This window comes from Alosa sapidissima, chromosome 12 (genome assembly GCF_018492685.1).
Source record: "Alosa sapidissima isolate fAloSap1 chromosome 12, fAloSap1.pri, whole genome shotgun sequence".
Classification (NCBI taxonomy): domain Eukaryota; kingdom Metazoa; phylum Chordata; class Actinopteri; order Clupeiformes; family Clupeidae; genus Alosa; species Alosa sapidissima.
Window position 1 is genome coordinate 28886221 of NC_055968.1, and position 16121 is coordinate 28902341.

General features: G+C 46.3%; 2 protein-coding genes across 7 annotated transcripts in view; one reads left to right on the forward strand and one right to left on the reverse strand.

Annotated features, from left to right (window-relative positions):
• The window catches only part of dennd1b (DENN/MADD domain containing 1B), a 95726-nt gene extending 89364 nt beyond the window's left edge, over positions 1 to 6362 (forward strand). For 4 of the 5 annotated variants that reach the window (XM_042056412.1, XM_042056413.1, XM_042056411.1 and 1 more), the window contains 3 exons: positions 2373 to 2446; positions 2857 to 3133; positions 3357 to 6362. In XM_042056412.1, coding sequence (XP_041912346.1) covers positions 2373 to 2446; positions 2857 to 3133; positions 3357 to 4172 — 1167 coding nt within the window. In that variant the 3' untranslated portion in view covers positions 4173 to 6362. The remainder of the gene's footprint in view (positions 1 to 2372; positions 2447 to 2856; positions 3134 to 3356) is intronic. The other variant, XM_042056414.1, reaches the window with a different exon arrangement.
• Positions 6363 to 9055: 2693 nt separating this feature from the next.
• The window catches only part of crb1 (crumbs cell polarity complex component 1), a 28179-nt gene continuing 21113 nt past the window's right edge, over positions 9056 to 16121 (reverse strand). For both annotated transcript variants that reach the window (XM_042056409.1, XM_042056410.1), the window contains 3 exons: positions 15708 to 15830; positions 14372 to 14498; positions 9056 to 10465 (listed from right to left, as the gene is read on the reverse strand). In XM_042056409.1, the coding sequence (XP_041912343.1) occupies positions 10247 to 10465; positions 14372 to 14498; positions 15708 to 15830 (469 nt within the window). In that variant the 3' untranslated portion in view covers positions 9056 to 10246. The remainder of the gene's footprint in view (positions 10466 to 14371; positions 14499 to 15707; positions 15831 to 16121) is intronic.

A 16121-nucleotide genomic window follows, 5' to 3' on the forward strand; every position in this document is an offset into this window, starting at 1 on the left:
TTACTATTTCTTGTTGTAAACTGACACTGTGTGTATCGTGTCTTCCTGAAAGTGTGTGTGTGTGTGTGGTGAAAGGTTTTGTTTCCAAATTTATGAGCGATGTTGATTTATATGGTCTGCCAGTCTTTGTTGCGGCTGTGGTTGTGGCTGATCTCAGAAAGATTTGTGTGTTTATGTGTGCTTGTGCTTGTGCCTGTGTGTGCGCGCGCCTGGTAAAGTGTGTGAGCATATTTATGTATGCAAACGTGTGTGTGTGTGTTTGTGTAAGTGAAAGAGAGAGATCATATTGTGCGTGTGTGTACATGCTGGTGATTTCCAAAGAGTTTGAGGCTCTTTGTTGTGGTGGCAGGACTCAGTAAGGCAGGTCTGCCTCTCCCCTGTAATGAAGAAAATGGGGCAGGAGGGGGGGGGAGACCCCGCTCACCCTGTTTTAATAAACACCTACACACAGACAGAGCGCCAGCGAGAGCCCTCGTTCCATTTTCTCCCAGCTAACAGGCCTAAAGATCGGCAAACTGCATGACAGAGGAGGAGGAGGGGGAAGGCTGAGCGCTAACTACCCCCCCCCCCCCCACACACACACACCCCACCACACCGTGCTCCCCGTGCCTCGGCCCTCAAACGACGGGCCGGCGTCTCGCAGGTGCACCCAGGGCCAGCGGCCACTCGCTCCGGCGATTTACGACCCTGACACAGGAATCCATTAATGAAAAGTCCTTTCTCTTTTTCCTGTTTTCCTCTCTCTCTTTCTCCTCTCTCTCTCTCTCTCTCTCTCTCTCTCACACTCACACACACACACACACACACACACACACACACACACTCTGTCTCTGTCTCGCCCTCTCTCACACAGACACACACACTCTCTCTTTCCCTCTCTCTCTCTCCCTCTCTCTCTCTCTCTCTCTCTCTCTCTCTCTCTCTCCCTCTGTCCCGTATTTTCTCTCGTGCATACACACACACAGTTTTGGTAAAAGGGGCTGGGGTGGGGCTGAGGGCTTAAAGTCCCCCCTGTAATCGTTTTCATTCCAGCTCCCAACTACCAGCGAGAGCCGCGCCAATCAGGGGCCCCACATGTGTTCCTGTTTACTCCTGTGCCAAGAGCCCTGAGTGGCCCACATACACACACACACACACACACACACACACGTCTCTCAGCTATTTTTATGGAGAGGTGCTGGTTAACCCTTTCTGCAGTCCCGCTCTATGTGTTTAGGCATCAGATAGAGGATGAGTTTTAGATTAGAAGCAGAGGAGTCTGTCTGTCTGTCTGTCTTTCTCTCTCTCTCTCTCTCTTTCTGTCTTTCTTTCCTTCTCTCTCTCTCTCTCTCTCTCTCTCTGTCTGTCCATCTCTTAAGGTGTGACCTGTCTGTCCTGTTCTCTAGTTACCAGCCCCTCATTTACTTGTGCCTCTTTGATGATTGCATATAAATCGGCGTTTACTAGGCCAGACGTTGGTGCTTGTGTATGGTCTAGTGCCTTGGTAATGACTGAACTATTTATGTGGGGATGCCATTGAAATGACTGAACTCAAAATGTGGGTCTACACTTTTGACAAAGAGAAACATGATGAGAGCGGTTGAACTATTTATTTAAGGAAGAAAAAAAAACATTTTAACTGTGTGTTGGAGAGAGAGGGTGGGAAATCTCCAGAGATGGAAAGAGGTGTGTAGATTGCAGAAATTAAGTGTGTATGTGTGTGTGTGTGTATGTGTATGTATGTGTCTGTGTAGCAGCAAGAGAGCATGCTTCAGAATGCCTCCTCTTTTTAATGTGCCAGTTTAAATGTAACATGTTGCACAGGTGTGTTTTAAAAGCGAAGGATTAACTCGTCCGAGTGGACCGTGCCAAACTGATATTAGCCTACACCTCCTCAGTCCCACCTCTGTAATCACCTCCAGCATAGCCATAGCAACAACAACCACAGCAGTGAGCCCAACTGTCTGCCCTCCAAGAAACACACACACACACACACACACACACCAGCCTACAACCACTGTCTGTGTTCCCATGGTCATTCGTGCCCTCACATCACTGGCTGAGGCCCAAAGCCATTGACAAACTATTGACCTTTACAATCAAGTCCATTGGCTGGGCTCTCATGTCGTTGGCTATCTCACCTCACTGGCTGTTCCCCTATGTGGTTGGCTCTTCTCTCATTTCTTTGGCTTTGTGTCATCATTGGCTGTTCGCTCACAACCACTTGCTGTTCTTTCACGTCTTTGGCTGTCCCCTTACACTGTCAACCGATCACTGATGTCACTCTGTGTGTGTGTGTGTGTGTGTGTGTGTGTGTGTGTGTGTGTGTGTGTGTGTGTGTGTGTGTGTGTGTGTGTGTGTGTGTGTGTGTGTGTTTCTCTCCCCCGCTGCAGAATTACGACAGCAAGCTCGCCATCGGCTGTCCAGAGTACACCCTGGATGAGGACGAGCAGGACAGTGCCAGCAAGTAAGAGTCGGTCTGCCACACGACAGCACTATTCTGTTCAATAGGAATGGTCAAAGTGGGAATAACGAGTTATGTAGATTATGAGCACGTCTGAGTGAGTGGTTTTGGTTTTGGAATACGGCAGACCAGCTGTACTTGTCTGACCTCTAGTGGCTGATGCATGAAACAACATAGGCCTTTTCATCCTGAGATGGGGGAAACTAGTTCATTGTATGTTAGTTAAATGTATAACAGCATGAAGATGTACTGAGTAAAGAAGTGGAGAGAAATCATCATTATGTGAATATTACTAAAACACACGCCTGAATCTGTGCAATATCTACTATTTCTCTAGGGTGCTTGTATTAGTTTTATGGGTGTTTTGTTGTGTGTGTGTGTGTTTGTGTTAATTGTATGTGTGTGTTTGTCAGGATCTCGTCGGAAGACAGCGGGGAGATGCCCTCACACACGGAGGACAGTGACGACTCGTACGAGCTGGAGGCGGACGTGGCGCCGTCCTCGGGCAAGATGACCCTCCTGGAGGAGATTCTGGACTCGCTGAGCAGCACCAGCATTCAGGAGGGCCGCCTTGCTGCCGCCAAGAGCCTGGACTTCCTGCGCTCAATGGAGGACCTGGACTTCAAGTCCACGGTGAGCAACACGTGCTTTACTGACGCCAGGCCAAAGGAGCCCGAACATGAGCTGAGGGTGTGTGTAATACACTATACTAATAGATTACCTATTAGTGTCCCGATTACCTATTAGTGTCCAGAAACTCAAGTGTCCTTTTCTGGTCACACAGGCATCTTTGTACCGTTGAATGTGAGGCTGGATAAATATATTTATGTGATGGATAATATTCAGTGGGCTATTAGAAGTTTGTGTGTGTGTGTTTATTTATGTTGATGTACTTTCTGTGTGTGACTTCCAGAAGAGGCCCAGCCCATCCAGTGAGAGCCAGCAGGCCTGTGGCGACAGCAGCAGCAGCAGCAGCAGTGGCGTTGGGGTGGGTGGAGGAGGAGGCGGCGGCGGAGGTGGTGGGGGCTCGTCTGGTCGCTCTGCGGAGTCCAGCGGGGGCTGGCTCCTGGGCCAGGACGACAGCGCCGTGCACGGCAAACACCTGCCCCCGTCGCCGCGCCGCCAACCCAGCTACAGATCATCCACGGCCACGACCACAGCCGTGCCCTCGCTGCGGCCTCGGGCCCACACCGACGCCCCCGCCACACACGCCCCCTCCGCACACACTCTGTCAGTACATGCCAGCAGCGCTGCCCAAGCGCCCAACCCCCGTACGGCACCAGCTCCTCCCAGCCCCGCTCCCCGAACACCACCGTCGCCACTTACACCAGATGCCCTCAAGCCCCCAGCGCTCCTCCAGTCCACTCCAGAGAGGGACCCTCTGCTCTCTCCGTCCCCCAGGGGAGGTCACCTGTCCAGGGCTGCGTCTCCTAGCCGGGCTCCAGAGCCCCAGAGCCAACACACGCCGCGCGGGGTGTTTCGCAGGAGAGTCCTCTCCAAAGAGAGGCTGAAGCAGCGGGATGGAGTCCGGCAGAGCGCCGCCCTCATCCCCTGGCAGAGGGACGCTACTGACCGGGACGGGGAGGGCGATGATGACCCGGAGGTAATGCTAGGAGGGAAGGTGCAGGAGAAAGGCTTACTAGAGGAGATTGACTCCTTGTGCAGCCTCAGCTCCCTCAACACCAGCCTACAGCTCACGCAGGTGCACAACAACACAGACAAGAGCTGAGCAGACTAACGGATGTACACACACACACACACACACACCTGTTATACAGTATATACACCAGATATACACCAGCTAACATCTCTTACAGGTACACACAACGCAAGTGCTTAGCTGAGAGCTGAATGTTATTTCTCTCTCTCACACAAACATACATACACACACACACACTGTCTAATGCAGGCTCTTATGCAGGTATATAAAACTCATATTCACCTTCAAACCAGCATAAAACCCGTTAAGCACAGACACCAACACACACACACACACAAGTTACAAGTTGTGCTCCACTCACATACATGTGTACACTCGCTCTCTTACACACAATCACACTCACACACACACGGTACACAAACATACAGACATTTTAAGGTCTTTTCTGTCCAACTGCCAGTTTCATGTAAGTCCTGCTGTACATGTCTGTTGAACTTCAGAATGTCTATATCTGAAACATGCACTCTTCTTCGTCCTTCAACTATTATCTGCATCAATGCAAACACTGTTGAGCTGAAGGAAATCAGAACGAATTGCAACCGTGTAGTTACGCTAGACATAGTATTTTAAAGTGACTGTACTCATTTAAAAAGGGACTCCCATTCTCTCTCTTACCCCAATAATATTTCCCTCATATAGAGGAGTTATGTAGTAACCCCATTGCAATGACTTGCACTTGTTCAGAAGGGTACTTCACACATCACTGTTGCATTTTGAGAGTGAAATCACTGTTTCCTCCTAATTGGTATATTTGAAACGACTATAGACAAGTTCCAAATTATTGAAGAGAATCCTCCACCGTAAGGTCACACCATGTACTGCGATGCCTTAAAGAGGATGTTTTAATTAGCTTTTTGCAACGCTGTAATGTTAACATGCGGCAGTCGGAATACGGTACTGTGGAAATGTGTAGGTTTAAGCAGAGTCTTTATTATTATTATTGTAGAGTTATATATTTATGTACTAGAGGCATGATGGGATTCTCAGGTCATCAGTTAGAAAGAAAGCGGCCCTAGTAACAGGCATCAGAGAGGGAAGTATGAACAAGTGTCATTTTCTAGAGAACAAACAGTATTTCATTCGTCTCCTTTGCCATGCCCTCGTAGACAAGTAGGTCGTCTCATTTCAAAACGGGCCAAAAAAAGTAGCCAAATATAGCCTGTTACCTATCCAAGCACTTTTTTTTTTTTTTTTTTTTTTAAGAAAAACAATCCTCTCTGTCCTTTTCCCTACCTGAACACTGCATCTCTAATAGAATGAAAACATGTCAAGTTAAAGTATTGAATATAAAGTAGTGTTGAGGAAAAGTACATATAAAGTAGTGTTGAGAAGTCATTCTGGAGAAATTAGTGTAAGAGTGCATTTCTTCCTCTTCCACCCCGACTGATGGAGGCGTGTCTAGTATGTCTGCTGTAGCCGTCTTGGTGCATTGTAAAGAAGCAATACTCTTTTTTTGTGTGTGTGTAGTCATGTAGGGGCAAGCTTTTTCAGGGATTTTCACATTCAGCTACCTATATAGCCACATCCCCAGTGCCCACCCCAGAAGGAACGGGCTGTTTCAGCTCAACACCAGGTCTGGCTGAAGGCAAACTCCAGTGCAGTTTTGCCCAGGGTCAGTGCTGGGTTCATCCCTCTGGATGGAATGTGTAGGCTCATTTTCCCCCCCTTTTGGTTTCTCCTTTTGCCCTTTTAACCAATTTATGTGGTATGCCATTCCTCGAGACACTTTAATGATGTTTTCCATCCCCTCCTGGGTACTGCCCTGTGGTGTTTGACCCGCTCATAAAGCTGTCAGCCTTTTTATTTTGTTATTTTCGCAGTTAAAAGACCTATTGTGGTCAGTCGGTTAGCTTAAGGAAAAGTTAGCGATGCCCCCGCAATGCCAGTTGCCCCCCCCTAATCGTGTTGCCAGTAGGGTGAGCAGACTCACTCAAGATGAGTCTGGGGAATCTGTGATTCGAGCTCAACCAAAACTTTTACATGAACTATGCAAGGGTCATTATTTCTCTGCGATCCCAATCAAAATGATTTTTTCCCCCTTACTGACCCTTTAATGACAATATTATAAGTATTTAATGTAGAACTGTTGTAAGGGAATGAGCCTTTAATGGCTCACATAAGACAATTATTGCTTTGTACACTGATATATATTATGCAAATCATTCTTACCGGTGTAAAAACAACAGTTAAAGCTATGTTTTCCTACATTAAGAAAAAGAAATGAACCAGGAATACCTGTACAGATATTTAATTGAATTTGGTGGTGAGGGTCATGGTCAGACACTTTTCCAGTTTAAAGACCTGCTAGCATCACATCCTCTGTTCACCATTATGAATTCATCATTGATTGTACTGTTGTGGCTGGTCAAGTGTGTTTCGTATGCCTGGGAGCTGCATGCCAGATCTGTGGTCCCCACCGAACCAATGCGCTTGCCTCCGCACGTACACGTGTCATGCACACACACACACACACACACACACACACACACCCACACACATACACACTTGTGCTTAGTGGTAAGGACACGGTCAGACAGGGCTGAGGCTGTGTGCTTGCTGGAGAGCTGCCGTGTGCCGGGGCGGGCTTTTCATCAAGCCCCTGTCGCCAACTGACATCGTTGGCTCAAGAGTGCCGTCACTCCTTTTTAGGCACCTAATGGAGAAGCTCAGTAACTTCTATAGACCTGCAAGCATGGCAGCTCTCCAGGAGCAGGGCTGCCAAAGCCAAAGCGCTTTATAGCTTTGTTAGGATTGGAACCAAGATTGTGAGAGTGCCTTATGTGAATATTTTGGGTGGGTGGGTGGGTGGGGTGGGGGTGGGTTAGGGATTCAACGATGGTATTTGGCAAAATATTCAAAAGCCAGACCTGTCTACTACAGGAACTATGTTGGTTTGCACCAACAGCTTAAGTGTTACATGCTAAATGGTACAGGAACTGACTACTGATCCATGTCAGTGTAGCAAAGTCTTTGGGGTAAATGCATCAGGCACAAATGGTCCAGCATGTGTGTTTGCCATCCAAAGCTCCATTGCATGCATCACTGCCAGGCTTGTACTCATTTGATGCTGTTTGCCTGATATTGATATGTTTACGTCTTTGACCCGTGGTTGTTGGCCTGGCCCTTGGCAAAAGTGTGGTCTTAAGTCTGCTCTAATTCCAAACCTATTCCAGAGGTGTGGCCATTAAAGTGACAGTGTAGACTTTAATAGAAATTAGGTCAGTATTGTTTTATTTTAGTTGAGTGTTTCTGATTTTCTTTTCCTGTTCTTTTGAAAATACTGTAGTGTGACTTATGACTTTGTTTAAAGGTATATAGACACTTTATGGAAATGGTGTAAATGACATGGATGAAAAGTTCCTTAACTGGCTGTATCCATTAAAGGAACGAGGGTGATCTCAACATCTTTCATTTTAAATTTCTTTGTTTTATTATTTTTATGGGTGCAGTTGTTTCTGCTTATGCCGACTAAGTCTAAACCATGACTCACATTTCATGGCACAGTTTCTCCTGTATCTGACTGAATTGTGTGATTGTTGCCTTCTCAGGCTGCTCAGTGGTTGATTTCATTTGACAAAAACAAACGTGGAATGTGTTCCATTTTGACATAGACTGCTCGTATCAGGAAATTCCATGAATGCCTTGCAAAAATACCTGTGCTATCATTTTTAGTTCATTTCAAACAAATTTGATGTCAAAATACATGCTCCTCGCCCATGATTGCTGTATGTTACGATGTTCTTGTCACTGGCTACTGTATCTACTGTTGTTGCTTAGAGGGTCCACCGAAAGGAGTCTGAACAGAATGAAGCTTTGCACATGTTCATGAAGTTGCTCTCTGGTTGTTCAGATACTCTTGAATGGAGTGCAAGCTTAAATGTTACTGACATTGAATTTGTTGCTGTGCTTGCTGTGTGTACCATGAAACATGTTTTTGTTTTTTTTTGTATTTTATGTTTGTTAAATGCAGTCATTGTCCATTGGGACAGTGGTTGACTAAGGAAATTGTAATGGTTAACAGATACAAACATAATGTTGTATAGCATTTTGAGTTCAAGTGGCCATGTGGTTTGTTAGCCACCAGTACCCAGCAGAACTCAGTGGCGTGTGGCCATAATGTGCGTTTGAAGTTGGATTTTAGCCCTGTTTTGCTTGTAAACTTGGGGTATTTTGTGGCTTCTGAGCAACTCTATACATCTCTGATTTTATATTAATTTTGTCATGCATTTTATGTTCTGCCATGCTACATTAGCCATTTGAACATTATTTTTCCATGTGAAGTAATATAATTGTCCATGTTCCTTTTTAAGAATGCTCTCTTTCAAATGAACATTTCCCTCATTACTACCATGTAGGGCAAAACCATTTTGTGATGGTGTGGGGGTTCAAACATAGTGTTTTGACCTTAGTGGCAGGAGCCTGGAAACCAGGCTTGTGCAAAATTCCAGAATTGAATTGAAACTGGCTCTTAAATTCCAATTCAGTTCATGAATTTCACTTGCATTTCACTTGAGGTAGCAAACAGGAAGCGGAGTTGCAATTTGAATTTTGCACAACCCTGCTGGAAACATAAACTTCATCATCACATCATCGTCCCTTGGCTTTATTTCACATGATGTTCAGTGATGACGTACAGACAATGGCGTACCAGTGATCACGCCTCACAATAGCGGCCTCAGCATCCACAGGAAACGTGTTGAGAGTGGTATTTTGGTACTGTGGCATTTCTGCGTAATGTCTGAATGGATTTAGAGACTTGAGTGTTCTAACTCGACTGCACACTTGCATGTTATCGATACAGAGTCAAGACTCTACGTCAATCTCCTGTACTATATACAGTTACTGGTACCACTGTATGCACTGTGAATAAATTGAACAGAATAAATTATATACATGGGTATTCAACAACATGCTCAGTTGTGTTTGTTCATGCACGGTGAGGTAATCAGTCTTAAGAACCAGTAGATCTGCAATGAATCCGTACCATTTTACATGTTTTGGCTCACAGATGAACAAATTGACAGGCAATGGCAAAAATAAGGCTTAAAGGCAGCGCACGCAGTTAATATGACCCAACTGAGGTTTAAGCATGCAAAAAGACAAACAGGTGGGACAGAAATAGTGGCTAGGTCCCCTACAGCACCATGTAACTGGACCACAACAGCTGAATTTAAATGGCCATGAATAGCTTAATTAGAATTGTAAGAGTGTAAAGAGGCATTTAACAATTAGGCTTAAAGCAAGAGAAAATATTGACTGAGTTTAGTAAAACAGGTTATTCTAACGAAGCTAGCAGAGCTGAGACAGTGAGAGTCATTCTATGTCATAGTCTTCTGTCTAAATGGAAGGGTGCTTTGTCTTGAAGTATTTTAGTGTAAATCATACTGTTTCTCTTTTAGCCAAAGTACATTTTCGAAATGGGTGTTTGACAACAGTTAAGAATTATGTACAGAAGATTAACTAGCAACAACTATTTGCTTTGTTTACTAAAACAATGCAACAATAAAATATATCTACAGATCCAACTCACTGTTTCACAGTGATCATCTACTGTTCATCTATCACTACAGCTGCCTTGGATGCTGGTTCTGTTCTCAAACAATATATACAGTACCACCTATTCTGAACTAGGTCTAGCATCTCAGAACTGATTGGCTATATGTTTGCCTGAGAGAATCAATAAATAGCCTAGTATATAGACAATAATAGACAGCCAGAACTAAGCTTCTCTGGGAAGTTTGTTAAGCACAAATCAAGCTTGTCTGGGTGTGGATAATTCATCCTGCTCACCTGATGTCAGAAGGATTTGGAACTGTTCACCTCAATATACTGCACATAATTTCAATTCAATTCATTCAGTCACTCAGATTCAAAAGACACTAAAAAAGGCATTCAGGGAAATTGAAGGCGTTGAGTGTCTCTGACGCTGATTGTTTGGAATCCAGTACTACATCAAATCCCCTTCCTATCCATTCACTTCAGCTCTGTCCCTGGTCCCCTCTGCTCCACCTGTGTCTGACCCTGGGCCTGCAGCTGTGCGGCTGACCACAGCCCCCCCACCCCCCTCCTGCCATGTTTCCCACTCAGATGAGCCTCTCTGTGGGCGGCGGCTGGACGATGCTCCACAGCTCCACGCGAGAGCCCTCCTTCTCCTGCCGGCTGGGGCTGTAGGTGCCGCGGGTCGCCCGCCGGTTCAGCGTCACCACCAGCACCGTCACCGAGGCTGACAGAGCCACCAGCAGCGCCACGGCAAGCAGGCTGGCCGACAGTAGCAGGTCAGAGGTCAGGCCCTCAACACTCAACTGATGGAACACACACACACAGAGATATATACACAGACACACACAACACAGAGACACACACAGGAGACAACACAGGGGGAAAGGTCAGTAGATCCAGAAATCATCTACAATATACAGTAAACTGACCAGCAGCTCAAAGAACAACTGGTGATGTATCCATCCACCAGCCATTTGGGTACTGTTGTACTTATGTGACATACACACAGAAGTCATATTCTTCTAATCTACTACTGTATGAAACACACACACACATTTACCAGACAAAAGAAATGTCTGCCAGTGTATAACTCTTGTATAAAGAATGTCTATGGCATCACTATCCCTCTTATCATGAACACTAGGCACAGTTTGAGTGTCATGTGCCAACATGTCCTTGTTTTAAGGAAGACATTCTTCTGTGCATATTCTAGCATAGTCTGCTTTGATTAATGACATTATATTTCCTGTTCCTCTCAGAGAAACCCATGCAGACAAACATTTCTATTTTCCCTACAAGCTCATGTAAGCCTGTTAGCCACCATGTCCATGTGTAGGAGAGACACAGATTAGAGAGCGGGCGTGCCACTCACAGCATGCAGCCCATGCTGGCCAGCACAGGGCATGGCAGGGCCGGGCAGAGCTCAACAGGAAATGATGTCGACAGGTTCCATCACTGGGGCTCTCCAGCTGATTGACTATGCAGCTTTGACCTGGAGCTAAGCTGTTTCCCAGGTAACGCTCGTGGTCTGCCAGAATGGCACACTTTGTGTGTGTGTGTGTGTGTGTAAGAGAGAGAGTATGTACTGTTAACCATGATAATTTCATAGTTTATCTTGAGAAAAAATTCCTACGTTTTCAAATGTTGTGCACTTCTATGGTGAGCTTACTTTCTTGGACCCAAAAGCTACCTCCATTATCTAGAAATCAGCCACAGAGCCTGTGTCTACCTCTACAGTCATGGACAGTCAATTTTGCTGGAGGTAGCACTCAGGGTGTGACTGGACAAAGATGGATGTGTGAGTGTGTGTGTGAGATCCTGATGGCTGGGATAAGCCTGTTAGGACGAAGTCTATCTTTAGAGCTCACACCGCCTCTGGGAGAGCCAGCGAGAGTGAGATCACACCGAGGCCACCTCTCAATCAAACTGTCAGGCAGGGAGAGAAAAGGTCACCTATACTGTGTGTGTGTGTGTGTGTGTGTGTGTCTGCTGCAAAATTCATCACTTGTCCGCCACAGCGGTGGATCATCTCCTCAATGTGATATAGCAGGTGCCATCGTGGCCGACGGTGTCTCACGACCAGGAACCTTCCACTGTCAGGTTAATGAGATGGAGTCAAGGCAACACGGTCTGGCTTTTTTGGAGTGCAGGAAGAATATCGTACATGATGGAGAGCAGAGTGAAATGTATGGCATGAAACACACCAGTGGTCACTCATGGGCGACTGGGCATGAGAAAGATCACCTGATGTTGGAGCTTGACCCACAGTTAAAGAACAGGTTCAGCTGTTTTAACCTGATTGCTACCCAAAAGAGTTCACTTCATCTAATGAAGAGGAGGAATTATTCATGATGAGTTTGATGTGGTTTTACAAATATTCAGTGTCTGGATAACACAATAACAAGTTTGAAACAAAGAGACTCAAAACCAAATGACTATTATAATGCGACAACAGATACTTCTGGTGCAAAGGGAACTGACCTCCAGACTCTTATGCAATGTCAGAATATGGGTACATTTGATCACCTGTCTGACCACTCCTGGATATGGATATTCAGTGGGAATAGGACGGTGGCCTTCACAAAGCATATCACATGAGCACTGGTTCCCCTCCCTGGCTCTGGTGGTGGGGGGGGGGGTGCTGGGGGAGCTCTGTCTCTGGGGGCCTCTTAGGTGCAGTGTAGTGTAGTGCAGTGTAGTGTAAAGATAGGAGCAGAGCTGCCTCCTGTTGGATGCTGATGTGATGCGGTGGAGAGGGGATGGTGTGCTAGGGCTGGTGGGGGGAGGGATGGGGGGGGGGTGTATATGAAAAAAAGCACAGCAGGGCCCGACGCCTACCCTCTGATGGGCCTGACAACCAAGCGGAACGTCAGACAAGGGCTGTGTGAGTGATGTGGTAGACAGAAAGATGAATGCTCTCTCTTTCTTTCTCTGTGCACGTGTGTGTGTGAGAGAGAGAGAGAGAGTGTGAGAGAGCGAGAATGAAAGAGAGAATGACACACAACAGATCAAAGATGAAAAGGGAGAGGAGGAAATGTTTATTTGAAGACAGAGACAGACATTCACAGGGAGGACGTGTACGACATGAGAGAAGAGCTTGTCCAGGTCGGTAGACACTCTTACATCCAAACAATGAAAGAGACAGAGTGAGTGAAAAAAAGAGACAAAGAACTGCACTAACCACAAAAAACAAAGGAAAATGTGTGACACTAGGTGATCCTGAACTGTAAGAGATAAACTCTACGTGGGAGACGAGACGAACAAAGGTTTCCTAGAAGGGCAGTAACACATGAAGCAGCAGAAATACACACTAACAGAAATGAATGAATGCCATTTACATCAATAGCCTGAACAATTGGACATAGAATACTTTAGCTTGATTTGGTACAACTGGCATAAATCTACCTAAACACAATTTGTTCAGACAATCTGATGATGTATAAATGCAAAATAAACAAAAATGTCTTTAGAAATGTGCGTATACCTTTCTTGTTTCCTTGCTTTGAAACTGTCTTCTCATGCTTGCTTGCAATATTATGACCTGCCATGTTAAAATTGATTTAAGACTAGATTTTTAGCAAAGCATGATTGATTTATACCAAGTAAGTGCCCAAATATTTGTGAGATGCCAAAGAATGAGGATCACACATATTCAAGTACACTGTTTAAGTAACAAATAACGTATGAGTATTGCAGAATTAATATATAAGGCACAGTAAATGATCCCCACTCTGTTGTCAACCAATCCAGCATTGTAAAGTTCTAGACTCAGGTGAGCCCCAGGCTGGAGTATTGACCTTCAGGGCAGAGCCTGTGCTTCTCTCATATTCAGCGTAAAGAAAGGTTCTAGTGGCGAAACAGGATTGGGAAACATTACAGTGCAATGCCTTGCTACAGAGATGGCAATGATGTTTTTTTTTGGGGGTGGGGGGGGGGAACATCTGATTGTGTTAATTCAGATCTATGTATCTCCTATTCCTTGCCTTTCATATAGCTTATTTCCACATCCACCTATTCATTCATTCATTCATTCATTCATTCATTCATTCATTCACAAATTATTCAAATGGCCTGTATGTTTGGATTTATTCCTTTCCTGTAAATAGTGAAATGTGTCAGTGTCCCTATACATATAACATATACTCTAGGCTATAGTATAACACTGTAGTCAGCATGGGGGGCCATGGCCTAAGCTCTACCATGTGTGTGAAATATTGTCATCACCACATCTAAATGGGGTCAAAAGTGTTGGGGGCCCATGCAGCTTAGCCCTTTCCATTTTCTAAGTCTACCTGGCAAATGCAGCAACTTTCCAAGAAGGTGAATGAAGACATTTCCTCCAATCCACAAATCCGATCTCATCGCCTCTCATGCCCCCAGCACACACAGACACTCTCCTTCTCCCACTCTCTCTCTCTCTCTCTCACACACACACACACACACACACACACACAGACACACACACTTGACCTTCCCAATAGGTTATTCCTGCCCAGGTCACGATCCTGTTGCAGGTTGACAGTTGTAGTAGGAAAATATATACACACACACACACACACACACACACACAATCAGTCCCTCTCTCACTCGTCCCTTGCCCAGGCCCAGTCCACCTCGGGCTCGTCGTCCAGCCGCAGGATGAGGTAGGACAGCAGCTGGAACAGGTTCTGCCAGAGCAGCAGCGCCATGTAAAAGAAAATGTCGCTTACATCCACCTGGCAGCGTTCGCCGCCGAAGCTCATCTCGCACACACACTGGAACTTGTTCACCAGGTTCCGGCAGTAGCCACCGTTCAGGCACGGATTGGACTTGCACTCGTCCAGTTCCTGCTCGCACCTGTTCACACACACACACACACACACACACACACACACATGCACACACATTAATACAGTACACACTCAGCAGATGAAAATACACCCAAACATAGACACACACACCCAAACATTAACATGCACACACACACACACACACAGACTGATATTAGCGTACCATAAACTGTAACCAACATTAATATAATGCCCTTACAGTACATGTTCTCCTGTCTATAACTGCAGAGTCTCCAGAGGCAAAGAGCTTTGTGGACATGCTGAAAAATCCAGAATGCATGATGGCACATTCCCCTTACGCGTGTCATCATAAATATGAGTTCCTATGCACTGATACGGATCTGCATCCCTAAATTGATAACAGCCCTAAGCTACACATATCCGTAGCCGGGTTTTCAATAGCCGGCCAACATCTCAGTGTTTGGGGGGAGGAGGGAGCCTCTCAGGGGACCTGAATAATGTGCCCGTGTCAGTGGTGTTTCCCCAATGAGCCGTGGACGGGCCATGATGACAGCGACACGGCCTGGAGGCCGGCCCCTGCCACATGTCAACACCACGCACAAACCCCAGGAGTGACACGGGTGAACAGCACACACACACACGCACACACACACTACACACGCACACACTACACACGCACACACACTACACACGCACACACACTACACACACACACGCACACATGCGCACACACACGCACACATGCGCACACACGCACACACACAACACCCACACACACACACACACACACACACACACAGTGCACCATAGCAGGCACAGGGCAGAGGGTCTAGCACTAACACGCTTATTATTTCTACTCCCCCCTGTGCTGAATAAATCATGGGCAGGGAGGCAAACGGAGACTGGAGAGGTGTGCCCACAAACACACACACACACACAGACACATGAATAACCCCAATCACACAAACATATACACACATGCTGCATATATGTGCACACATGCTCCATATACTGTATGTGCACACAAACACATATACTGTATGTGCACACAAACACAGAAACACACACAATCCTGCACGCTTTGACAAAATCATATATTTATACAAAACACAAATAAGTTACAGATATGAACCTACACAAACTCATAACCACACTTATACACAGACACACAGTCACTGACACAGACAGACAGACAGACAGACAGACAGACACACACACACACACACACACTCAGACATGTAACCCCCCCGCTGACCGGTGTCCGATGAATCCCGGCAGGCAGTCGCAGCTCAGCTCCAGCTCGGAGCAGTTGCCCCCGTTGAAGCACGCGTAGTTGCGCAGCTCGTCCCCACAGATGGTCACCGGGAGCTTGGGGCGCCTACCGGGAGCAGGGGAAGAACAGAAGAGGGGATAGAAAGGGGGGGCGTGGGGGGGTTACCAACAGAAGACAGGTCTGTCTCTACAGCCACAACCTCCATTGAGTTGGGTGGGGGGGGTGGGTATGAGGAGAGCAACTTCTGTTAACCCGCCCCCCATATACCCATACGCAAACACACACAGACCCGCTACAAGCTCACACCACCCACCCACCCACCCAACCCACCCGTCCCAGACCCCGTGGGCCACAAAAGAGGATTAAGTAGCGATCAGGATAGTGGTATTAGCATGT